We start from the raw sequence: 25,780 nt of genomic DNA on the forward strand, positions 1-25,780 counted from the left end.
TGGGCACCACACCTTAGGAAGGATATATTGGCCTTGCAGCATAGATTTACTAGAATACCTGGACTCCAAGGGTTAAATTAGGAGAGATTACACAAACTAGGGCAGTATTCCCTGCAATATAGAAGATTAAGGGGTGATTTAATCGAAGTTTTCAAGATGTTAAGGGGAACTGATAGGGTAGATAGAGAGAAACTATTTCCACTAGTTGGGAAGTCTAGGACTAGGGGACATAGCCTAAAAATTCGAGCCAGGACTTTCAGGAGTGAAGTTAGGAAACACTTCTATATGCAAAGGGTGGTAGAAGTTTGGAACTCTCTTCCGCAAACCGCAGTTGATGCTAGCTCAATTGTTAATTTTAAATCTGAGATTGATAGATTTTTGTTAACCAAAGGTATTAAAGGATATGGGGCTAAGGTGGGTATATGGAGGTAGGTCACAGATCAGACATGAACTCTTTGAATGGCGGAACAAACTTGGGGGGCTGAATTGCTTACTCCTGTTCCTATGTTCCTTTTGAATTTTTTGAAGGAGTAACAGAAAGAGTAGACAAGAGTAATGTAGTAGATGTAATATACTTGGATTTTCATAAGGCCTTCAATAAGGTACCGCACTATAGACTCAGGACTAGGGTCAGAGCATGTGGAGTCATGGGACATGTAGCTGAATGGATAGCAAGTTGGCTACAAAATAGAAAACAGAGAGATGGGGCTAAGACTGGCAAAAGTTGAGAAGTGGTGTTCCTAAGGGATCAGAGCTGCGACCACTGTTAGTCACAATTTATATTAACGATTTGGATTTGGGAATTGGATGTACAATTTCAAAATTTGAGCCAACACCAAGTTAGGGGGTATAGTTAATACAAAGGATGCATCAAAATGCAAGAGGACATACTTAAACTTGCAGAATGGGCGAGTAATTGGCAAATGAATTTCAATATAGGTGAGTGTGAGGTGGTGCATTTTGGTAGGAAGAATAAGGAGGCCACATACTGCTTGAATAATAAGAGTCTGAATGGGGTAGAGGAGCAAAGGGATCATGGGGGTACAGATACACAAATCAGTAAAAGTAGCGACGCAGGTTAATAAGGCCGTTTTAAAGAAAAAAGCAAACCAAGCACTGGAGTTCATTTCTAGAGGGATAGAATTGAAAAGCAGAGAAGTTGTGTTAAACTTGTATAGAACCTTGGTTAGACCACACTTGGAGTGTTGTTCACAGTTCTGGTCTCCATATTATAAAAAGGATATAGAGGCATAGGAGAGGGTGCAAAAAAAGATTCACAAGGATGATACCAGAACTGAGAGGATATACTTATCAGGAAAGACTGAACAAGCTGGGGCTCTTTCCTCTAGAAAAGAGAAGGTTGAGGAGTGACTTGATCGAGGTCTTTAAGATAATGAGAGGGTTTGATAGGGTAGTCGTAGAGAAAATGTTTCTATTTGTGGGGGAGTCCAAAACTAGAGGTCATAAATATAAAATAGTCACTAATAAATCCAATAGGGAATTCAGGAGAAACTTCTTTACGCAAAGAGTGGTAAGAATGTGGGACGCACTACCACACGGAGCAAATAGTATAGATACATTTAAAGGGAAGCTAGATAAGCACATGAGGGAGAAAGGAATAGAAGGGTATATTGATAGGCTTGGATGAAGTAGGGAGGGAGGAGGCTCGTGTGGAGCATAAACACCAGCATAGACCAATTGGGCCGAATAGACTGTTTCTGTGGCCGCAGTTTTGATGTAGCTTGATGCATTACGTGTTTGGTGCTGTGCACTACGCTTCTGAGTCAGAAGGTTGTTGGTTCAAGTCCCATTCCAGAGACTGAAACATAAAATCTAGGCTGACACTCCAGTGCAGTGCTGAGGGATGGCTAAACTGTTGGAGATACTGTCTTTCGGATGAAACGTTAATCTGAGGCCCATCCGCCCTCTCAGGCGGACGTAAAAGCTCCCATGGCACTATTTTGAAGAAAAGTAGGGGAGTTCTCCCCATTGTCCTGGTCAATATTTATCCCTCAAACAACATCACTAAAGCAAATTGTCTGGTCATTATCACATTGTCATTTGTGCAAACTTGTGTGCAAATTGGCGACCGCGTTTCCTACATCACAGCAGTGACTACACTTCAAAAGTACTTCATTAGCTGTTAAGCACTTTGGGACATCCTGAGGTCGTGAAAGGCCTTAATAAATGCAAGTTCTTTCCTTCTTTCTTTCGTGCCTATAAACAAGTATGCAATGAAATTTTCTGATTGCATTCTCCCAGCAAGGAGCCTCACCAGCAGCCTTTCTTATTTCGTTCAGTTCTTCTGCTCAAATGCTAATGTCTTAAAATAATAGCACTTTAATCCAGAGCGAGTTGGATTTGCAGTTCTTACACTGCAGGAAGATGCTATTAATTTTGAATTTTCTCTTCCTTTCTGTCAATAGAATCATAGATTAGTTAAAGCACAGAAAGAGGCCATTCAGTCCATCGTGCCCGTGCAGGCTCTTTGTAAGAGCAATCCAGTTAGTCCCATTCCCCTGCTCTTTCCCCGTAGCCCTGCAAATTTTTTCCCTTCAAGTATTTATCCAATTCCTTTTTGAAAGCCACAATTGAATCTGCTTCCACCACCCTTTCAGACAGCACATTCCAGATCATAACTACTCGCCGTGTAAAAATGTTTTTCCTCATGTTGCCTTCGGTTCTTTTGCCAATCACCTTAAATCTGTGTCCTCTGGTTCTCGACCCTCTGCCAATAGGAACACTTTCTCTTTATTTACTTTATCTAAACCCTTCATGATTTGGAACACTTCTATCAAATCTCCTCTCAACCTTCTCTGCTCTAAGGAGAACAATCCCAGCTTCTCCAGTCTATCCACGTAACTGAAGTTGCTCATCCCTGGAACCGTTCTAGTAAATCTTTTCTGCACCCTCTCTAAGGCCTTCACATCCTTCCTAAAGTCCGGTGCCCAGAATTGAACACAATACTCCAGTTGTGGCCGAACCAATGATTTATAAAGGCTCAACATAGCTTCCTTGATTTTGTACTCTATGCCTCTATTTATAAAGCCCAGGAATCCGTATGCTTTTTTAACCGCTTTCTCATCCTGTCCTGCCACCTTCAACGATCTGTGCACATATGCTCCCAAGTCTCTCTGTTCCTATACCCCTTTAGAATTGTACCATTTAGTTTATATTGCGTCTCCTCGTTCTTTCTGCCAAAATGTATCACTTTGCACTTCTCTGCATTAAATATCATCTGCCATGTGTCTGCCCATTCCACCAGTCTGTCTATGTCCTCTTGAAGTCTATCACTATCCTCCTCACTGTTTACTACACTTCCAAGTTTTGTGTCATCTGCAAATTTTGAAATTGTGCCCTGTACACCCAAGTCCAAGTCATTAATATATATCAAAAAAAGCAGTGGTCCTAGTACCGACTCCTGGGGAACACCACTGGATACCTTCCTCCAGTCCGAAAAACAACCGTTCACCACTACTCTTTTTCCCGTCACTTAGCAAATTTTGTAACCATGTTGCCACTGCCCCCTTTATTCCATGGGCATCAATTTTGCTGACAAGCCTATTATGTGACATTTTATCAAACGCCTTTTGAAAGTCCATATACACAACATCAAACGCATTGCCCTCATCAACCCTCTCTGTTACCTTATCAAAAAAACTCAATCAAGTTAGTTAAAGACGATTTGGCTTTAACAAATCAGTGCTGGCTTTCTTTTATTAATCCATACTTGTCCAAGTGACTATTAATTTTGTCCTGGATTATCGTTTCTAAAATCTTCCCCACCACCGAGGTTAAACTGACTGGCCTGTAGTTGCCAGGTTAATCCTTACACCCTTTTTTGAACAAGGGTGTAACATTTGCAATTTTCCAGTCCTCTGGCACCACCCCCATAACTAAGGAGGATTGGAAGATTATGGTCAGCACCTCTGCAGTTTCTACCCTTACTTCCCTCAGCAGCCTAGGATGCATCCCCTCTGGACTTGGGTGACTTATCTACTTCAAGTATAGCCAGCCTTTCTAAGTACCTCCTCTTTATCAATTTTTAGCCCATCCAGTATCTCAACTACCTCTTTTACTGTGACTTTGGCAGCATCTCCTTCCTTGGATGCAAAGATGCAAAGTGCTCATTTAGTACCTCAGCCATACCCACTGCCTCCATGAGTAGATCTCCTTTTTGGTCCCCAATCGGCCCCACCCCTCCTCTTACTACCCGTTTACTATTTATATGCCTGTAGAAGACTTTTGGATTCCCTTTTATGTTAGCGGCCAGTATATTCTCATACTCTGTTTTTGCCTCTTTTATTTCCTTTTTCATTTCTCCTCTGCACTTTCTATATTCAGCCTGGTTTTCAATTATATTATCAACCTGATATCTGTTAAACGCCACCTTTTTCTAATTCATGTTACTCTCTCTATCTCTTTCGTCATCCAGGGAGCTCTGGCTTTGGTTGCCCTACCTTTCCCCCTCGTGGGAATGTACCTAGACTGTACCCAAACCATCTCCTCTTTAAAGGCCGCCCATTTACAGTTACAGTTTTGCCTGCCAATCTTCGATTCTAATTTACCTGGGCCAGATCCGTTCTCAACCCACTGAGATTGGCCCTCCTCCAATTAAGTATTTTTACTCTAGATTGCTCCTTGTCCTTTTCCATAACTAATCTAAACCTTATGATACTATGTTCACTGTTCCCTAAATGTTCCCTCACTGACACTTGCTCTACTTGACCCAACTCATTCCCCAGAACTAGATACAGCAATGCCTCCTTCCTCATTGGGCCGGAAACATACTGATGAAGAAAGTTCTCCTGAACACACTTCAGAAATTCCTCCCCCTCTTTGCCCTTTACACTATTACTATCCCAGTCTATATTAGGATAGTTGAAGTCCCCCATTATCACTACTCTGTAGTTCTTGCATCTCGCTGTAATTTCCCTGCAAATTTGCTCCTCTATATCTGTTAGTACTACCAGTGATCCAGGGGTAAATTCTTTGCCGCCAGGACCAAATCACAGAATGTGCACCCATGCATTTTGGCACACAAACTAACCTTGTGTGATTTTTGAGGTCAGCTTATTTCAATAATTTGAACATGCTCCCTGCAAACATTGGCTCAGGTGCAGGAAGCCCAAGTAATATGTGGGTGGGATATCTGATGAGGCCCCATCTGTTCAAATTTAACGGGATGGCCCATTTAGAGGCAGGTGTTCGCATATGGGTTTAAAATTGTTTGAGCCTTTTTAAATGCTGAAAATAGTTTTTAAGTACCTACCAGCTTTTCCAAAGGCTTGTTTAGGGAAAAGAAGTGCTGGCAGAGCAAGGAAAGGTAAACTTAATGTAAAGGCATCAAACATAATTTGTGGGCAGTAAAGCACTGTTTGATGGTTGTTTAATTGGATGTGTTATGCACAAAGTGGGGGACAAGGAGGGTTGCCTTGTTTGGCACTCTAGGATTATCTTCCCACAAGATGCACCATGTCTAACAGGAGGTGGTGGCCATGCTTAATGCTGTGCAATATATGGGAACAGAGGCAGGAGAAGATGCCATACTTTAGGGAACCTTGCAAGGGAACACCACACAACAAGATGTTGCCTATCCACCTGTTCCACACTTACTGATCCTCACTACTATGTCCTCACATACCGTAACAACTCTTTCATAGTATCTCATGCATACCCATAATCTAGCATGGTATATGTTCAAGTTCAAACTTACAATGGAAAGTCTTGCCACACACATATCTTCCAAGGACTTCCACGGTGTAACATAATCTAACTACATGATGGATGGTCATTGACGTGATACCCAGAATGGGCTGAAGATTGTCTCTATATTTGTGCTCCTCAACTTACAACATCTCAAGAATACTTCTCTGCTTGCACAGCAAATTGGCACATTATATAAGGGACAGATGTGAACTGGCAAAGGTCTCAGAAATAACAAACCTTTGTCAATGAAAGTCAATGGAAATGAAAATCAGGAGAAATGTATAACGGGTGGCTGATCCGATTATGCCTGTTTTACAATATTGCCCAAAGTCATAATTACCCCCCTTGACTTCCTTGGAGGAGGCCACCTTTGGCGTCTTTGTGTTTAAGAGCATGGAGAGAATAGGGGAAGTGAAACTGCAGGCCTTCCCCATGCTCAGGGCTGGTATCATTCACTTCTTATGTCTTGGCTCCCTTCACACTCACTGCCATATAAACATACACACAACCACACAAATATCACATCTTGTATATTGCAAGGCAAACTCTGTTTGAAGCTGTCTCTTGGGGCCAGCATTTGTATCATTGTGGAGCTGGAAGAGAGGCCAGATAAAACTAACCCAGAACAAGGCATCACTCTAGGTTCCTCTCATCTAAATTTAGCACTAGCACGGCTACACACATCCTGGAGGATGGTGCTAATAAGCTTGAGGAGGTGAGACACAGTGCACTGGTGAGGAGTAAGGAAGAGCAAGTGGTAGTAGAGGAGGAGCAGGAACCTGTTGGCTGGATGGCCACTTGGCTACCATCATACTTCAGCAGTCAGTGAAATTGGGCAGCTGTGTCATACTCCTCATTCTCTTCAGTAGGAAAGACGAAGAAGGTGTGTTGGCCATGGTGACAGATGCATCAATCACCTGTTTAGTATCTTTGTGGCAAGCACATTAGCTGATACCAAATTGCTATCCTGGAATGAGCTAGAGTTGACAGTGCTGTACCTATGTTGCAGGTTGGCTGAATGTGTCAATGCTCTGCAATTGGCTCCCAGCTAACCTGAAATCTGTGGAAGCAGTTATCCTTGGGGATTAGCCAAGTTGGTATATGGTTGGTGGCATTATAGCAGGTGTGGCCATATTGCACTTGGGCACCTGCTGATCTCGTTGCTATGCCTTCTTTCATTTTGCCTCACATCTGCTATGAAATTCTGTACCTGGGGCGCATCCAAACCAACTCCCATATTATACTTTTCCTTCACTTACTGCATGCCAGGATACTCTAAATGCTTTGGGGCTCCCTGATCTCCCATGAAAGTTGGTATTGGAAGAATTTCTTTTCATGTGCCTTCTTTTTTCATCTATTCTTGTTCTGCTGTAGTCCTGTAAATGCTTCACTCACAGTCTGCTTTCCAGTGACTTGGCAAGCAATAAGGGACTTTTTTGGCTGATTGAAAAACAAACTTCCTGTGATGAGTAAATAAAAATTGACCTCAAAGTGATTCCAAAAACACACAAATATTTAAATTTTGTAAATATAAAAAGATTTTAATAGATACAATACAGTACTAAAAGCTACTGTAAATATTGCAAGCACAAAGAATCATACAAAGCCTGTTTGCCATTAAGAGCTCGATCACACATGGAGCTTTGCCTGTTAGGAGTGCATATTGGGAATTCGGGCACAGACCTCAGTGAGCAATGCAGGATTTTTCATCTAGAAATTTTTATGGATGGAAAATTTTGCAGGGCCTGTTGACCTCCACACCTGAATTCCCAATGTGCACTCGTGGCAGGCAAATCTCCACATTGAGAGTTCAAAGTAATAAATTGTATCCTGGAGCTTTGTGTGAGTCCATAAAAGGGGGCCTTCAAGGCAAGAAGTGCAATTCCGGCTAAAGGCTGGAAATTGAAGTATTTTTGAGCCTATTCTGGGGCTTTAATGAGCCTACGGCACAAAATATACACAAACTCTCCAGCACTGAAAATGCAACCTGTTGGAAAATCGTGGGCAGAAGGAATTGTGCACTGAACTTGCCTAAGGTCTGCTTGCCCATTTGCCTATCCCCCTGCAACCATTTGCACCTGCACAGCTGATTGCAAAATCCAAGCTAATTTGAATGTTTAAATGTAGAATTTATGAATTTGTGCTCCTAACAGTGAAGTTCTGTAGCAGGAGTTCAAATTAGTAAAGCCTAGTCTCATGCAAAAAATAAAAGTTAGAATTCATTACCAAAGTGAATTGGGGGCGGGGGGTAGTAGATCTTTTCAAATTCTGGAACCTTGGTTCAAATCCAGCCCGGGTTGATGGGATGAAAGTCTCCTCTGTCTGCTGGCTTTAAAGGGTAAATTTTGTGAGGTGAGGTTCCTGGCTTGGAACCTCACTAGATGGGAAATAGAACCAATTGTGCAACCCATGCTTCTGTCCATCAAGTAGCATGTGAAGCCTGTAAGAGTATAAAGCTCCATTAAAATCCTGTAATTGAGCAAAAGCTCCAGGGTAACAATCTGCCATTGCAGCTAATATTATTCAACCCTGACCAGTTGCATTCCACAGATATTCATTATTTCCATGGTTGTAACAGTAAAAACAATTGTGTTCCATGGAATTAGTTATGCCTGTACCTGTCCTTCTAACCTACAATTATGTTCTCATCCTGAAATTTGTACTGCTCCTTTTAATGAATATATTGACTGCATCCTACCCTACCCAATCTGACCTACACATGACTCCAGTCCCATACTACTTGGTTGACCTTGAATAACCTTTGATGTGGCCTAGCAAGCTAGTCAGTTATAAAAATAATTACTACAAAATAAAAAGCCACAGCACCATTTTTTCTCAGAGCTACGAGGAATGGGCAATAAATACGGCCTTGCCAGTGTAAACCACATTTCGAAAATTTAAAATATCACAAGATAGATACAGATGAAGAAGGCCATTCAGCCCATCGTACTTCATTCATCCAAAAATATCCACAGTACCCCCATTACAGCACCCAACCATTAAATGATAACAAAGTTGTTACCTCTGCTATCTTATCCGTTCCATGACTTGATTACTCTTTGTGTGACGAACAACTTCCTAAACTGGTCTTAACTTTGTCTTTTTCAATCTGAGCTTGTGATCCTCTGTCCGACTAGTGTGGTTTAATTTGAAGTTCCATATTTACCTTTTCTATCTACTGTCATATACCTTCATGCGATCCCTTCTCAGTCTCATCCTGTCAAGGCTGAAGAGCCCAGGTTTCTGCAGTCGTTCCTGATAACTCCGTTATTTGATGCTGCAGATCAGTCTTTTGGCTCGGCACCAAATGCTGGGCTTGAATATTTCCCTTGTGGCTCAGTAATCTAAATAATGTCTTAGATAAACTAGAAGCAGTAGGGAGTCCCGCCATAAATCCCTGGGGCACTCACTCAGCATCCCCACCTGACAACACTCACCTGACAAGTACCTGCTTCACCCATGCTTAAGTCAATTTTTTTGAATTCTGCTGCTTTAAGTTTATATAGCAGGCAATCGTGTAGAATTTTGACACACACTTTCTGGAAGTCAAGGCACACCACGTGCTAAGTCACATACCATCTAGACTTGGACAAATATCCCCTTTCCTTCATTGTCACTGGGTCAAAATCCTGGAACTCCCTACCTAACAGCACTGTGGGAGAACCTTCACTACACTGACTGCAGCAGTTCAAGAAGGCAGCTCACCACCAACTTCTCAAGGGCAACTAGGGATGGGCAATAAATGCCGGCCTTGCCAGCAACGTTCACGTCCTGACAACAGATTTTTTAAAAGGCTTTGTGTAATCCACTCGGGTGCCTCTTCCTCAAAAAAGTCAGGGAGGTCAGGTGGGACTTTACCCTCCTAAAGTTTGGGGGGAATATTTCTTGTGAGTTTGTCTCATCTGAGTATCTGAGTCCCACCTGCACATTCACCCTGCCAAAACTACCGTGGCGGTGGTGTGGTTCTCATTTGCAGGTCCTGCCTCCTTATGCCTCCAACACTTTTGCTCCTTTGAGCATCTCACCCTCTACCACCCTTCTAGCCTCTTCCTCAAAGGGCTCATTGCCTACCACCATCCTAAGTCTGTCAGTGGCTTCCATACTGAAATCTCCTTCTTTCTCTCCTCAGTTGGCCTCTGTGCCAAGTGACCCTTCATCTTTAGTGATTTCAACTTTCACCAAAATTCCCCTTGCCCCCTCTTCTGATTTTGCTGCCCTCTCTTCACGTAACCCCATCCTGCACCCACAATCACAGCAAGTCCTTGATCTCATCACCTCAGAAGCTTTACTCAGACAAGCTTTTCTGATCATTTCCTCATCTCCTTCAACATCCAGGGTGTAAAACGGGTGTCCAACCCGAACCCAGTCTCGCCAGGCAAGTTAGGTTAAAATCAGGGCTGAAGTGTGAGGGCTTCATGGATTTTTTTTGCCTTGACGTTTGAAATTATCTGTTCAGGCACCTCAGCCTCTACCTCCTCTCTTGTCCCTTGACCTCCCCAAACCCTTCACTTACCTCAGTCTCAAACACATATTCTGCAGCATCTCCCCATCTGCTTCGAAGCCCTCATTAGACTCATCTCCTTCATGTGAACCACCTCCTGCCCTTCTCTCATCCTAACTGTTGGCCTCATCTTTCCTAGACCCAACACATGGAAATGTCAACATCTCGATTTCCTCAGGCACAGTTCCTCCATTTTTCAAAACAGTCATCATACCCCTTCCTCAAAATGCCCATCCTCAGCACCTTGATCCTATCTAATTATTGCCTCATCTCCAACCTCCTTTTCTTCACTAACGTCCACAATCAATGCCTGTTTCAATCCTTTTAGACTGATTTCCACCCTCCCTACAGCAACAAGACCACCTTGATCAAGTCATCAATGATGTCCCTTGCTGTAATCAGGCTGTGTGATCCCTGCTTGTTCTTCTCAACCTCTTCATGGCTTTCATTACAGTGGACCAAACCATCCATTTCCACCATATCGCCCCCATGGTTCACCTCCGTTGCCTCATGCTCACTTAGTTCCACTAATACTTGGCCCAATATAAACAGCACATCTCTCGCAACGGCTTTTTTCCCAGTCCCCTATGCAACCATCTCTGCATCCTCGGCCCCTGTTGTATTCTTCGTCTATATGTGCCCCTCGTCCCTCGGTGACATCATTCTTAGGCAAGGATCAACTTCCATCATGTATGCTGATGATACTCAGCTCTCCGTCTTTATCAACATCATGTCCACCACTCTGAAACCTGATTACTGATCTGATATTAAATCCTAGATCAATCACAATTTTCTTTAACTTAATATCAGCCAGACCAAAGCCTTCCTGTTCGGCTCCAACCAAAAACCCTCCAGCCTAAACCCCAATTTTTCCCCTTGCCTGATGATGCTCAGTCTTGGTGTCTTGTTTGACCCTGAGTTGAGCTTCAAAACATATCCATCACCAAGACCACCTATTTCGCCATCTGCAATATATCCTGCTTCTACTTTTAAATTACCCTCACTGCCATTGAAACCCTCTCTTACATGCCTTCGTCACTTCAAGGCTTGACCTGTCTGGCACTTGCTAGCCTCCCAAGTTCCACCCTACATAAGTACCAACTTGCCATTTGCATCGTATCTCACACTAAGTCTCACTCCCCTAACACACCTGTCTCCACCAACCTCCATTGGCCTTCCATAACCCAATTGACTATTCAAAATCCTCATCCCAGTTTACAAATCCTTGCATGGCCTATACCCACCGTGCCTCTTCCAGCCCTCTGTGCCAGTACACACCATCTGTTCTTCTGACTCTGGCACTTTACACCTTTCTCCCTATGCTTAATCTTCAGTGGCAAATCCTTCAGCCACCTCAGAACTACATTCTGGAACTCTCACCCTGAACCCCTTCCTCCTTTCAATCTCTGACCTTAATTTCAAAAGCCTCTTCAAAATCTACCTCATTGACAATGTCTTCAGTCACACCCCGAACTCTTAGATTACCACTCACCGTCCATTTTCACCTTTGTGAAGCGCAGTGTGTGTTTGCTATATTAAAGGTGCTCTATAAATGCCAGTTATTCTTTATTTTATACTGTAAGTTCCTGCTGCTGCACTCTTGATCCGAGTTGAATAGTTTTCTTATATCTGCATTATCCATGGATTTAAGTATTTTAAAGCCCCACTTAGCCCTTTCTCCAGTACCTCACCAAAAGTGCTTGATATTAAGGCTGGATGAAAAAGTGTATTAGTCTGTTGACATACTTCATTTTTAATGCTAAAGAAGTTCACCTCCTGCAAGCTTTACAAAGAATATTTTGCCCAATTCCCCATTAGGAGTTGTACGGAAAGAAGCGTTGCTATGCTTTAGTAAAACACAGTTGGCCACAAGTGTAGTTCTATTGCTGTAAGGCACCTAGCTGAGTCAGAATCAGGACATTGTTTAGAGCAGATCCAGTTTTCAACATGCAATAAAAGTCAAATCACAACCTAGCATAATGGCATATTTTGATCTCACTGCATGAGTCATAGTATCTGCTAATTATTTTTATATTCATTGCCAATTATCAACACTGAAGAACAGTTGATATCAAGCATTGACTTTTGCTGGGAACTGCATTGAAGTTTCTCGAATACACATAGCCTGTGAGTTTAAATAGCCACCAAAGACTTTCAATCTATCTACAAGGTCTCATTTCAAACTCATTGAAATGAGGGTAAAGAAAGGTAAGTTGTGCAAGACTCCACTACCAGCCCAAATCAAAAAATTGGAGATTAATGTTCCTGATTCTCAGCGTGCCAAATTTTCCAGTCATTACAGTGAATGGCTAGAAAATGAGGAATGCCTCCAGTCCTAACACTATTTACCCTGTAGCCTCATTGCAAACACTGTAGGAGTAATTTCCTGATCCTACGCTCCCAATGGAGGGGCTGCACTCTCAGGGAGTGTGGTTAAAGGTTACGATGTTGTAGCCCTATCTCTGAACTGCACTTCCGGTGAGCACAGTCATGCACTATGAGCACAGAATTATCCCCCATAGGTTTTTTTTTCAAATCAAACTAAGTGGGTAAACAGCAGGGGAGATTGTGGAAGAATTTGTAAACGGCCAACTGTTGAGTCGCTCTCCGGCAGACCTTTAATATTTGAATGTGTTTTTTTTTTATCAGACGCTGGCCAGCCTGTGAAACTGCCTTGTATGCCACCTGTGAGGTTGTCACCCCCTCTACCTCCAAAGAAAGTGATGATTTGCATTCCACCACAGGCTGCAGACTCTCCGCCTTCTTCCTATTCTGTGGTGCAGAAAATCTCGCAGCAGCCTTCGGTACAGCATCAGCTGCTGCCTTCCCAGCTTGCCGCTCATCAGCATCAACTGCAGTACGGAGGTTCCCGATCTTCACCTTTATCCAGCGGGCTACCCATCCACCCACCTGTACCTACTAGTAAAGTGATAGAAGAACTCAACAAGACATTGGCCATGACCATGCAAAGGCTTGAAAGGTAATATGTCAACCATCGTGCTTTGTCCTCGACTTGTACAACTTTGAGCTCGTACAGCATAATCAAAAAGACAGTCCCGGAGAATAAGAGGAGGGCTGGGTATGATATACACATTCAGAATTATGCAACAAGTTGGAAGGGCTTAAGATGCCAGTGGCAGGATAACAAACCGGAATCAAAACATCTATGTGAAAAACAGCCTTTTTGACCCAAACTGACTTCTGACAAACTCTGATAATAATGTTGCAGAGACCTTAATAAGTTCGTCTTGCAGTTTTCCTGGGGGATGAGTAAGTGAGAGATATAATGAGGAAATTAATAGCCAGTTGTGGGGGCAAGGTGGTGGCATCTGGGCAGTGAAATGTCATTGGTGAAAGTTTTTACATTTATGTTAGAAGAAAAAGAATTGTCAAGGGTAATGTGGACGGCCCTTTGATGTGGGTAGTATTGCAAATGAAAATAAGGAAATGGCAGATTTGTTGAATAATTACTGTGTGTCAGTCTTCACAGTAGAGGAAGAGGATAATATACCTGACATTCCAGGCAAACTAATAATGAACAAAGGACTGGAGCTCAGTAGAAAAAATAATGGCAGTAAAGACTGACAAGTCCCCAGCTAATTGTTTCCACCCCAGGGTTTTAATGGAAGTAGGTGAGGAAATTGCAGACGCTTTAACCATAATCTTTCAAAGTGTTCTCGATTCAGAATTGTCCTTTTTAGATTGGAAATTGCAAATGTAACTCCATCTCTTAAGAAAGGTAAGAGAGAGAAACCAAGAAATTATAGACCTGTTAGTCTAACTTCTGTTGTGGGGAAGTTATTGGAATCTATAATTAAGGAGTGTGACTGAGCACTTAAAAGAAATTTGAGCAGATTAGAGAGCGCCAACATGGATTTGTAAAGGGCAGGTCACATCAAAAGAACCTAATTGAATTTTTTGAGGAAGTAACTAAAGACAGGATGTTTATATGGACTTCCAGAAGGCATTTGATAAGGTTCCACATAAGAGACTGTTAGCTAAAATTAAAGCTCATGGAATTGAAGGCAAATCATTGACCTGGCTAGGAGATTGGTTAGGCATTAGAAGACAGAGAAAATGGGTACGTACTCGAATTGGAAAGAAGTGACTAGTGGTATCTCACAAGGATCTGTGCTGGGGCCTCAACTATTCACTATATTTATTATTGACTTAGATAACACAATAGAGAGCCATATATCCAAATTTGCCGATGACACAAAGATTAGAGGCATAGTAAGTAATGTAGACGGGAGCATAAAATTACAAAAAGACATTAAAGGATTCTTGCCAATAGATCAACTATCACTGCCGCACTCTGCATCTCCCTCCAGAATGTCTGTCCGCTTGTGAACGAGGCGGTGAGCTTATTGTGGATGACTGCAGTAACATCATGGCCTTGACATGGAATCCTGGCTGACAGGTGACACCTTCCCCCTTAATGAAGCCTCCCCGCCAGGCTGTAACTTCCACCACTTGCCCACCCAGACCGCCAAGGTGGCGATGTGGCTCTTATTACCAAATCACACTTTCGTCTGTGCCTCTACTCCTCTGGCACCTTCTCTTCCTTTGAGCTTCTCACCTTGTTTCTCCCCTCTCATCTCTCCTTTAAAATCCTCGTTCTCTACCACCCACCCAAGCACCACCCTAAATTTTTCACCGAGATATCTTCACAGCTTTCCTCTCAGCCTCTGCACCAAGCGACTTCTCATGCTTGGTGACTTGAACTCATCATGCTCTCTCTCCTGATTTTACTAACCCCCTATCTTCCCTTAATCTCTCCTTCCAAATAAACTCCCCTACCCGTATTCACAGTCATCCCCTCGACCTTGCCATCTCATGTGGCCTCTCTACTCCCATCACGGATAAGGCCATCTCTGATCACTTCTTTGTATCCCTCTCCACCCACATCCATCTTCCCCCTCCCAACCCCACTTTACTCTATGTCCACCCCTGGAATAAACTTTCCCCCAAGTCACTTACAATTGCACTTTCAAATCCCCAACTGTCTAGCCTTTGGCCCTCTATTCACCACAATATTTCTGCTCAATCACAGCCTCACCTCCACCTTTGATGCCCTTGTTCCCATTAAAAACATTACTCTCTCTCACCCTGGTCGTTCCCCCTGGTATGGCCCTCATCTCCGTTCCTTTAAGTCCAAGGGACACAGACTTGAACGTTTATGGCGGTCAACTGGTTGAGCCGTTCATCACCAGATCTGGCTGGATCACATAAAGCACTATCGGGTCCTGCTCTCCTCAGCTAAAACTGCTACTTCCAGGATCATCCTAGAATGCAAAGATAACCCCCGGCTTCTCTTCACTACAAACGTCTTCTTAAACCTCTCTTCCTTGCCCCCTCCACCCTCACCTCCAACGAAAAGTGCGAGGAGCTCATGGACTTCTTTGTCACTAAGATTGAGACCATCCGTTCAGCTGCCTCTGCCGCTTTCTGCCCTTCCTCTAACCCACCAAGCCAAACTTCCCTGATGGCTCCCCCCTGCCCCAGCCCTGAAATCGCATCTTTCTCTAGTTTCTCTTCTATCTCCCCTCATGCTCTCTTTGAGCTCATCTTGACCATGAGACCCACGTCCTGCTCCCTCGACCCTAATCCCACCAAATTGCTGACTACCCAACTTCCATTCCTGGCCCCAATGTTAACAGATCCCTCTCCTCAGATACTGTCCCCCTCCCCTTCAAATATGCCATCATCACCCACCTCCTCAAAAAACCCACCCTTGACCCCTCTGTCCTTGCAAACTACTGTCCCATCTCCAACCTCCCTTTCCTCTCCAAAGTCCTTGAACATGTTGTCGCCTCCCAAATCCGCGCCCATCTTTTCCGCAGCTCCATGTTTGAATCCCTCCAATTAGGTTTCTGACCCTGCCACAGTACTGAAACAGCCCTTATCAAAGTTACAAATGACATCCTATGTGACTGTGACCATGGTGAACTATCCCTCCTCATCCTTCTCAGCCTGTCTGCAGCCTTTGACACGGTTGACCACACCATCCTCCTCCAATGCCTCTCCTCCGTCATCCAGCTGGGTGGGACTGCCCTCGCCTGGTTCCATTCCATCTATCCAGTTGTAGCCAGAGAATCACCTGCAATGGCTTCTCTTCCTGCTCTATTACCTCTGGAGTCCCTCAAGGATCTATCCTTGGCCCCCTCCTATTTCTCATTTACATGGTGCCCCTCAGCGACATCATCTGAAAACACAACTTCAGATTCCACATGTACGCTGACGACACCCAACTTTACCTCACCACCACCTCTCTCGGCCCCTCCACTGTCTCTCATTTGTCACACAGTTTGTCCGAGCAAAAATTTCTTCCAACTAAATATTGGGAAAACCGAAGCCATTGTCTTTGGTCCCCGCCACAAACTACATTCCCTAGCCACCGACTCCATCCCTCTCCCTGGCCACTGTCTGAGGCTGAACCAGACTGTTCGCAACCTTGACGTCCTATTTGACCCTGAGATGAGCTTCCGAGCACATATCCGCTCCATCACCAAGAACGCCTACTTCCACCTCTGTAACACTGCCCCCGCCTCAGCTTATTTGCTGGTGAAACCCTCATCCATGCCTTTGTTACCTCTAGAATCAACTATTCCAATGCTCTCCTGGCCGGCCTCCCATCTTCCACCCTCCATAAACTTGAGCTCATCCAAAACTCTGCTGCCCATATCCTAACTCGCACCAAGTCCCGTTCTCCCATCACTCCTATGCTCACTGACCTACATTGACTCCTGATCCGGGAACGCCTTGATTTTAAAATTCTTATCCTTGTTTTCCAATCCCTCCATGGCCTCGCCCCTCCCTATCTCTGTAACCTCCTCCAGCCCTACAACCCGCTAAAATCTCAACGCTCCTCCAATTCTTGCCTCTTGCGCACCCCCAATTTTAATTGTTCCACAATTGGCGGCCGTGCCTTCAGCTGCCTAGGCCCTAAGCTCTGGAATTCCCTCCCTAAACCTCTCTGCCTCTCTAACTCTCTCTCCTCCTTTAAAACACTCCTTAAAACCTACCTCTTTGACCCCTGTCCTAATACCTTCTTGTGTGGATAGGTGTCAAATTTTGTTTGATAACGCTCCTGTGAAGCGCCTTGGGATGTTTTACAACTTTAAAGGCGCTATATAAATGCAAGTTGTAGTTGTTGTAGGTTAAGTGAGTTAGCAAAACTGTGACAGATGGATTTCAACGCAGGTAAGTGTGAGGTCATCCATTTTGGACCAAAAAAGGATAGATCCGAGTATTTTTTAAATGGTGAAAAGTGGAGGCCCAAAGAGATTTAGGGGTCCATGTACACAGATCACTAAGATGTAGTGGTCAGATACAAAAAATAATCGAAAAGGCAAATGGAATGTTAGCCTTTCTATCTCGAGGGCTAGAATATAAAGGGGAGAGAGTTTTGCTACAGCTATACAAAGCCCTGGTTAGACCACATCTGGAGTACTGTGTACAGCTCTGGGCACTGCACCTTAGAAAGGATATATTGGCCTTGGAAGGAGTGCAGCGCAGATTCACCAGAATGTTACCGGGACTCCAAGGGTTGAATCATGAGGAGAGATTACATAAACTAGGCTTGTATTCCCTAGAATATAGAAGTTTAAGGGGTGATTTGATTTGAGATTTTTAGGATTTTGAAAGGAATTGATGGGGTAGATAGAAAGAAACTTTTCCCACTGGTCTAGGACAAGGGGACAAAACCTTGAAATCAGAGCCAGGCCATTCAGGAGAGAAGTTAGGAAACACTTCTTCACACCAAGGGTGGTAGAAGTGCGGAACTCTCTCCCACAAAAAGCAGTAGATGCTAGCTCAATTAATAATTTAAAATCTGAGATCGATAGATTTTTGCTAGCCAAGGATATTAATGGATTTGAAGCCAAGGAGGGTAGATGGAGTTAGGATACAGATCAGCCATGATCTCATTGAATGGTGGAACAGGCTCGAGGGGTTGAATGGCCTAATCCTGTTCTTATGATCCTTTGACAGACAGGGCGGATATATGTAAATGAGCAAAAATATGGGATTCAATAGTTATAGATGTCAATGGTGAGTTGTGTAAAAAGGCTAATGTTAGTAGGATGTGGATCCTAGCTTTTCAAACTGGATTCCAAGGGCCCTGGGGGGACGGAGGGTACATACATGAAAACGAGAGGATCCATAAGGCAATCAGACTACTGTTCATGTCGGGCCAGGCATAATACAGTGTGTTTGTATGTTGCATTTTTTGTTTTTGTTAATTCACCAGCGTTTTTCTGTTGCTGTTCAATAATGAAAAGATTTTTTTATAATTATAACATTGTTTTCCCTTGTGTAGCTGATATTGTCTCTTGGAAGTTACAAGAAGGGCCACTGAGAGTCTGTCAGTATTTCCAGGGTGTTGCTGGGAGTGTGTCAATATATACAGGATGCACCTGGGAGTGTGTCAATATTTGCAGGGTGTATTTGGGAGTGTGTCAATATTTGCAGGGTGTATTTGGGAGTGTGTCAATATTTGCAGGGTGTATTCGGGAGTGTGTCAATATTTGCGGGGTGTTGCTGGGAATGTATCAATATTTGCAGGGTGTTGCTGGGAGTGTGTCAATATTTGCAGGGTGTATTCGGGAGTGTGTCAATATTTGCAGGGTGTTGCTGGGAGTGTGTCAATATTTGCATGGTGTTGCTGGGAGTGTGTCAATATTTGCAGGGTGTTGCTGGGAGTGTGTCAATATTTGCAGGGTGTTGCTGGGAGTGTGTCAATATTTGCAGGGTGTTGCTGGGAGTGTGTCAATATTTGCAGGGTGTTGCTGGGAGTGTGTCAATATTTGCAGGGTGTTGCTGGGAGTGTGTCAATATTTGCAGGGTGTTGCTGGGAGTGTGTCAATATTTGCAGGGTGTTGCTGGGAGTGTGTCAATATTTGCAGGGTGTTGCTGGGAGTGTGTCAATATTTGCAGGGTGTTGCTGGGAATGTGTCAATATTTGCAGGGTGTTGCTGGGAGTGTGTCAATATTTGCAGGGTGTTGCTGGGATTGTGTCAATATTTGCAGGGTGTTGCTGGGATTGTGTCAATATTTGCAGGGTGTTGCTGGGAATGTGTCAATATTTGCAGGGTGTTGCTGGGAGTGTGTCAATATTTGCAGGGTGTTGCTGGGTGTGTGTCAATATTTGCAGGGTGTACCTGGGCCTGTGTCAATATTTGCAGAGTGCACCTGGGAGGCTGTCAACATTTGCAGGGTGTTTGCAAGTGTGGCAATATTTGCAGAATGTTCCTGGGAGTGTGGCAATATTTGCAGAATGTTCCTGGGAGTGTGGCAATATTTGCAGGGTGTTCCTGGGAGTGTGTCGGTATTTGCAGGGTGTTCCTGGGAGTGTGTCGGTATTTGCAGGATGTACCTGGGAGTGTGTCAATATTTGCAGGATGTACCTGGGAGTGTGTCAGTATTTGCAGGATGTACCTGGGAGTGTGTCAATATTTGCAGGATGTACCTGGGAGTGTGTCAATATTTACAGGATGTTCCTGGGAGTGTGTCAATATTTGCAGGATGTACCTGGGAGTGTGTCAATATTTGCAGGATGTACCTGGGAGTGTGTCAGTATTTGCAGGATGTACCTGGGAGTGTGTCAATATTTGCAGGATGTACCTGGGAGTGTGTCAATATTTGCAGGATGTACCTGGGAGTGTGTCAATATTTGCAGGATGTACCTGGGAGTGTGTCAATATTTGCAGGATGTACCTGGGAGTGTGTCAATATTTACAGGGTGTTCCTGGGAGTGTGTCAATATTTGCAGTTTGTACCTGGGAGTGTGTCAGTACTTACAGGATGTTCTTGGGAATGTGTCAATATTTACAGGATAGGAGTTTGTCAGCATATGCAAGGGGTTCCTTCGATGTGTGTCAGTGTTTGTAGAAGTTTAATAAAGTCTAATAATCACAAGAGCATATTGTGTTACAGGTGAAAGGTAAGGGTTAATAAACCAGAACTGATAAATTAATGATAGGCAATGTGTCTGAGCCAGTTGGGATGTTACAGGTGAACATCAATTATATAAAGGACAGAAACTCTGAGAACCGAGAGAGGGAATATAAACGACCATTTTCTAACTGTGCATCGCCAACGAGCACATGATCTTGTGGACACGAGGATGAGAATTTTAAATTTGCCAAGAAACCAGCAATTTCCATAGATGCACTCCTTGCAGGGAGAGCCGGATTGTGGAATCACCTCTAATATACAGGGCAGTGAAATATAATAAAATATGCAAATACTGATTAAAAAGGTGCTAAGGCAGAGATTGAAATGTCTTTAATATTAATGCTGCATTAGGGACAAACTACCAAAATTAGAGATTATATGGTTAGTTAAAATATTGACATCATTGGAATAGCACAAAGTGGGGTTAAGAAAAAATGGAAGATTTTACAAAGATAGACTTATAAAACTATGTGGAGGAATGTCATTATTTGTCAGAGATGAGTTTGTAAAATGATGGATGATATAGTAGAATGGGGAGAATGCAGAGGTATTTGGGTAGAAATGAGTAATGATAAGGGGAGCACAGTTATAACTGCTGTTCATCATCACCTCAAGCTGGACAAGCAGACTGCATGTATTTTAGGCAAATGGGAAAAGCTGAACAGAAATGTAAGGGTATAATTAAGAGCGATATCAATATTGCAGACAGCTTGAAGGAAGGGTGAAAGCAGGAGCAGTTTGATTGTTGACTGCTTCTGCACACATGATTACACTCCCCTAACATGGAGCCTTGCCCACCTGAGGTGCAAATCAGAAAATCGTGTATGCTCAAATCATGATTTTCTGTTCATTCATTTTATTTGATAGAAAACCATGAGCTGGGCACGCAATTTCCCAATATGCACAGGCAAGACTCTGCTCCAGGACCATGCAATCTGAAAATAGTGAATGCAGTGTTAGATTAAAGATAAATTTAGTGGATGCGAACTTTCAGCATTAAGAGTTCCCACTGGGATCACTCATTGGGAAATGACAGAGTGCATGCCTATGATTTCCTGATATGCGTACCCCTGAGGAGTCAGCGCGATGGGAGCATGCATTCATAAAATTGTCTCTCAAGTGTTCACCAGAACTCCCAACTGTGAAACACTTTGTGTGTTTTACTACATTAAGTTATGCTATATAAATGCATGTTGTTGTTTTATAGAGTGAATAAACTTACTTGGATTCAGAAGGTGATTGATGAAATTCCACATGTAAAATTGTACACCATGTAAATACAGTTTAGGCTTATAGAATCATTGGCAGATAACTGGCTGGATTAAAACAGCTTTGGCAGTAGGAAGGAGAAGGTGATGATAAATGGAAACGGTGTTGTCTGAGCACACCTATCCAGTGCAGTACCACAGGTGATATTATGGTTCACCTGTTATTTATATGTTCATGAACAATATGATTGCTTTAGCAAAAAGTTAGCACAGACATGATCAGACAAATGACCTCCTGTGCCATAAACTTCTGTGATTCTATGATTCATTTCTAGAACTGGCTGATTAATGTGGGACATTCAACAGGATCTGAATAAATCTGAATTAAGGGGCAGGCTGTCCCAGCTTTTTGCCTTCATGGGCCACATTCTATGGGGCCACATTTAAGGGTAAATTTTTGTCTGGGTGCAAAGCATCAACTGGACGGAGCGCAGAAAGGAAAATCAGGTGGGGAGGATGGCACACTTGTAACAGAGCACACTCGAGTTTCGGCCCATTTATTTCAATGGAAGGGAAATCAGACAGACCCTGTTACACATATGGAATCCATCTCACCTAAATTTCCTCTGCCAGGAAATGCTTTACACAGTACAGATGAAAACCTGCCATTAAAGTTTAATTCCATGTTCCCATTAATTTGCATATATCTCAAGTTGTTGATCCTAACAGACTTCCCTGGGTATATAGTCAATCTGAAACTGTTCTCAACCAGACTAATTATGTATGAGGATGCGTCTCTGGTGTAATTGATTATAAGTCAAGACAGGTTATTTTCCCTCTATAATTATTTGGTGAGTCCATATTTGGAATATATTTTTCAGATTGCATGGTCCTGGAGCAGAGTCTTGCCTGTGCATATTGGGAAATTGCATGCCCAGCTCATGGTTTTCTATCAAATAAAATGAATGAACAGAAAATCATGATTTGAGCATACACGATTTTCTGATTTGCACTTCAGGTGGGCAAGGCTCCATGTTAGGGGAGTGTAATCAAAAAATTTACTCAATTGTTTGCAGTTTCAAAAGGACATTGATGCATTGGAGAGATGTCAGAGCAAATTCTTAAGTTTTAACGACAGATGTGTAGAACTGGAGTTATTTTCATTGCAAGGACTAAGTGAGACATTATCCAGGTTATTAAAATGCTGGAAGGAGAATGTAGATATAAGCTGATTATGTAACTCAAACGTCAATTGCTAAACTAGAGGACACAAGCACAAAGTGAATGTGTTTCAGGTGAGATTGGAAATTAGAATAATTTTTCCAGTTGGTGTGTTGCAAATGTGACCTAAACTCCAGCAAAAGCAGTGTTTGATGAACTCTTTTCAAGAGTTGAACAAATTACTGTTTAAGAACAGAACTGCACCTAATAGCAAGTGAACTGTTAGACTGGATTAACATCCTGAAGTTTCACATGATTTATTTTGATTTTGTTTCCTCAAGTAATGATTTTATAGAGCTTTGCATTCTTTAAGGTTTCTTTTGTGCTCATTGAGATGAGGGATGTTAGCTAGTGAATGGAGCACCTTCCACTTTAGGCACCCAGAGGCAAAATCAAGCACTTAGACCATAAGAGATAGGAGCAGGAGTAGGCCATTCGGCCCCTCGAGCCTGCTCCGCCATTTAATGAGATCATGGCTGATCTGATTTTTACCTCAACTCCACTTTGTGGAGTTGTGGGATCGCTCTGTGTATATCAAGCTGCTTCCGCTGTTTAGCATGCATGTTGTTCTGTGTTATAGCTTCACCAGGTTGGCACTTCATTTTCTGCATATCCCTTGATCCCTTTAGCATTAAGAAATATATCTATCTCCTTCTTGAATACATCTAATGACTTGGCCTCCACTGCCTTCTGTGGTAGAGAATTCCACAGGTTCACCACCCTCTGAGTGAAGAAATTTATCCTCATCTCGGTTCTAAATGGCATACCCCGTATCCTGAGACTGTGACCCCTGGTTCTGGACTTCCCAGCCATCGGGAACATCCTCCCTGCATCTCGTCTGTCTAGTCCTGTTAGAATTTTATATGTTTCGATGAGATCACCTCTCATTCTTCTAATCTCTAGTCAATATAGGCCTAGTTGACCTGATCCATTGGTTGTGGGATCGCTCTGTGTATATCAAGCTGCTTCCACTGTTTAGCATGCATGTTGTTCTGTGTTATAGCTTCACTAGGTAGGCACCTCATTTTCAGTTATGCCTGGTGCTGCTCCCAGCATGCTCTTCTACACTCATCATTGAACCAGGTTGGTCATCTGGCTTAATGGTGATGGAGGAGTGAGGGATATGGCAGGCCATTATGTTACATATTGTGGTGGAGTACAATAGTGCTGCTGCTGATGGCCCGCAGCCAGTTTTGAGCTGCCATATCTGTACTTAATCTATCCCACTTAGCATGGTGGTAGTGTCACACAACATGATGGAGGATGTCCTCAGTGTGAAGACGGGACTTGGTCTCCAAAAGAACTGTCCGGTGGACAATCCTAACAATACCATCATGGACAGACGCATCTACGACAGGTGGATTGGTGAGGACGAGTTCAAGTAAGTTATTTCCTCGTGTTGGTTCTCTCACCATGTGCCACAAGCCCAGTCTGGCAGCTATGACCTTGCTCGGTCAATGGTGGTACTACTGAACCAGTCTTGGTGATGGACCTTGAAGTCGCCACCCTGAGCACATTCCGTTCCCTCGCTACCTTCAGTGCATCCTCCAAGTGGTGTTCAACATGGAGGTGGTCAGGAGGTGGTAATCAGCAGGAGGTTTCCTTGCCCATGATTGACCTGAAGCCATGAGACTTCAAGGGGCCCAGAGTCAATGCTGAGGACACATAGGGACGCTTCCACCTGACTGTATACCACTCAGCTCCCACCTCTGACTTGTCCATCCTGTCAATGGGACAGGGCATACCCAGGGATGGTGACGGAGGAGTCTGGGACATTGGCTGATAATTATGGTTCGGTGAGTATGTCTATGTCAGGCTGTTGCTTGGGGGTCAGCTCTCCCAACTTTGGCATCAATCCCTAGATGTTAGTGAGGAGGACTTTGCAAGGTTAACTGGGCTGGGTGTGCCTAGGTCGCAACCAAGTGGTACATCCGGTTTTGTTCTTCCTATTCTTTGTAGCAGTTTGATACAACTGAGTGACTTGCTAGGCCACTTCAGAAGGCAGTTAAGAGTCAACCAAGAGTAACGCATAGGCCAGACCGGGTTTCCTTCCTTGAAGGTCATTAGTGAACAAGTTAGGTTTTTATGACTGGGGTTAATAGATTAAATGACTTTTCCTGTTTAGACTTACTTGTGATGATTGTAGTTGGCTGGAGGTGAAGAATTTAGATTTAGAATTGCTCCTTAATTGCCATGTCTTTCAAGTTAACACCTTTGGTCTTTGACCACCTTTTACTTCCCACAACTGTGACTAATGTCCTTTTAGTTCCAGCGCTTTACTTTAGTATTCCATTTTTTCAAATATAAGTGATTTCTCATTGACTGCAGTGATAAAGGGCATAATTTTAACATGGCAGCGGGAACTCAGCAGGGGGGTAAATAGTCACGTGGGAAACGCGGAAAAATTTTGCGTGCTTTGGCTCGAGCAATCGCGACTCAATTGAAGGCCCTGAGTGTAACTTCTGGAGTGCGTCTCCAAGCTGTGCAATGGCCGTACTGCGCACCCGAATGACGTGCTGTAAGCTGGAGTATTTAAAGGGCCATTGAAACCATGGATTTTGAGGGAGAAGGTAGGAATTTTCAGATAAGGAGCACCAAAGGAGTACGGCAGCACCCTGGTTTAACGACTCTTCACTTCAGTTGCTGCTGGCCAGTGTGAGGAGCAGGAGGGAGATACTTTACCCATACTTATACTTATAATGGATCGTTGAAAACGCCCTGCCTCTACCACCAAGAAGGCCTGGCTCACGGTGGTAGAGAAGCTGAGCAGCAGGAACACCGTGACAAGGTTGTGGGTGCAGTGGTCAGGAAGCACTTTAAAGAACCTGACCAGGTCAGAAAAAGTGAGTACAGTTACTGATTCAACTACAACCTGCGGTGTACATTACCCCCCCTCTCACTCTTGTCTTGCCAAGTGTACTCCATCACATCACTCCTCAGACCCACTTAAGTCTCATTATCAACTTACCTTCACTTTCTGTGCACTTCCTCATCTCCCCATTTGTGCACCCACCTCTCCCACTCACCCCAATCCTGATGCAATGTGATCAATCTGTCTGATAGTCACCCTCTGATGCATCTGTTTCATTGGCAGCCTCACCCAAAGCAATGCATCCATCGGGTGAACACGCCACCCTCACTCACTCACTCACTCACACGTCTGTTCTTTCTCCTCTTGTAGAAG

The 25,780-nt window shown here is 43.5% G+C and overlaps 1 protein-coding gene across 4 annotated transcripts in view; it reads left to right on the forward strand.

The window, feature by feature from the left end:
- Nucleotides 1–25,780, forward strand: part of LOC137337421 (phosphatase and actin regulator 1-like) — a 413,191-nt gene that overhangs the window by 315,228 nt on the left and 72,183 nt on the right. For all 4 annotated transcript variants that reach the window (XM_068001737.1, XM_068001738.1, XM_068001739.1 and 1 more), the window contains one exon: nucleotides 12,860–13,190. In XM_068001737.1, coding sequence (XP_067857838.1) covers nucleotides 12,860–13,190 — 331 coding nt within the window. The remainder of the gene's footprint in view (nucleotides 1–12,859; nucleotides 13,191–25,780) is intronic.

This window comes from Heptranchias perlo, chromosome 2 (genome assembly GCF_035084215.1).
Source record: "Heptranchias perlo isolate sHepPer1 chromosome 2, sHepPer1.hap1, whole genome shotgun sequence".
NCBI lineage: Eukaryota > Metazoa > Chordata > Chondrichthyes > Hexanchiformes > Hexanchidae > Heptranchias > Heptranchias perlo.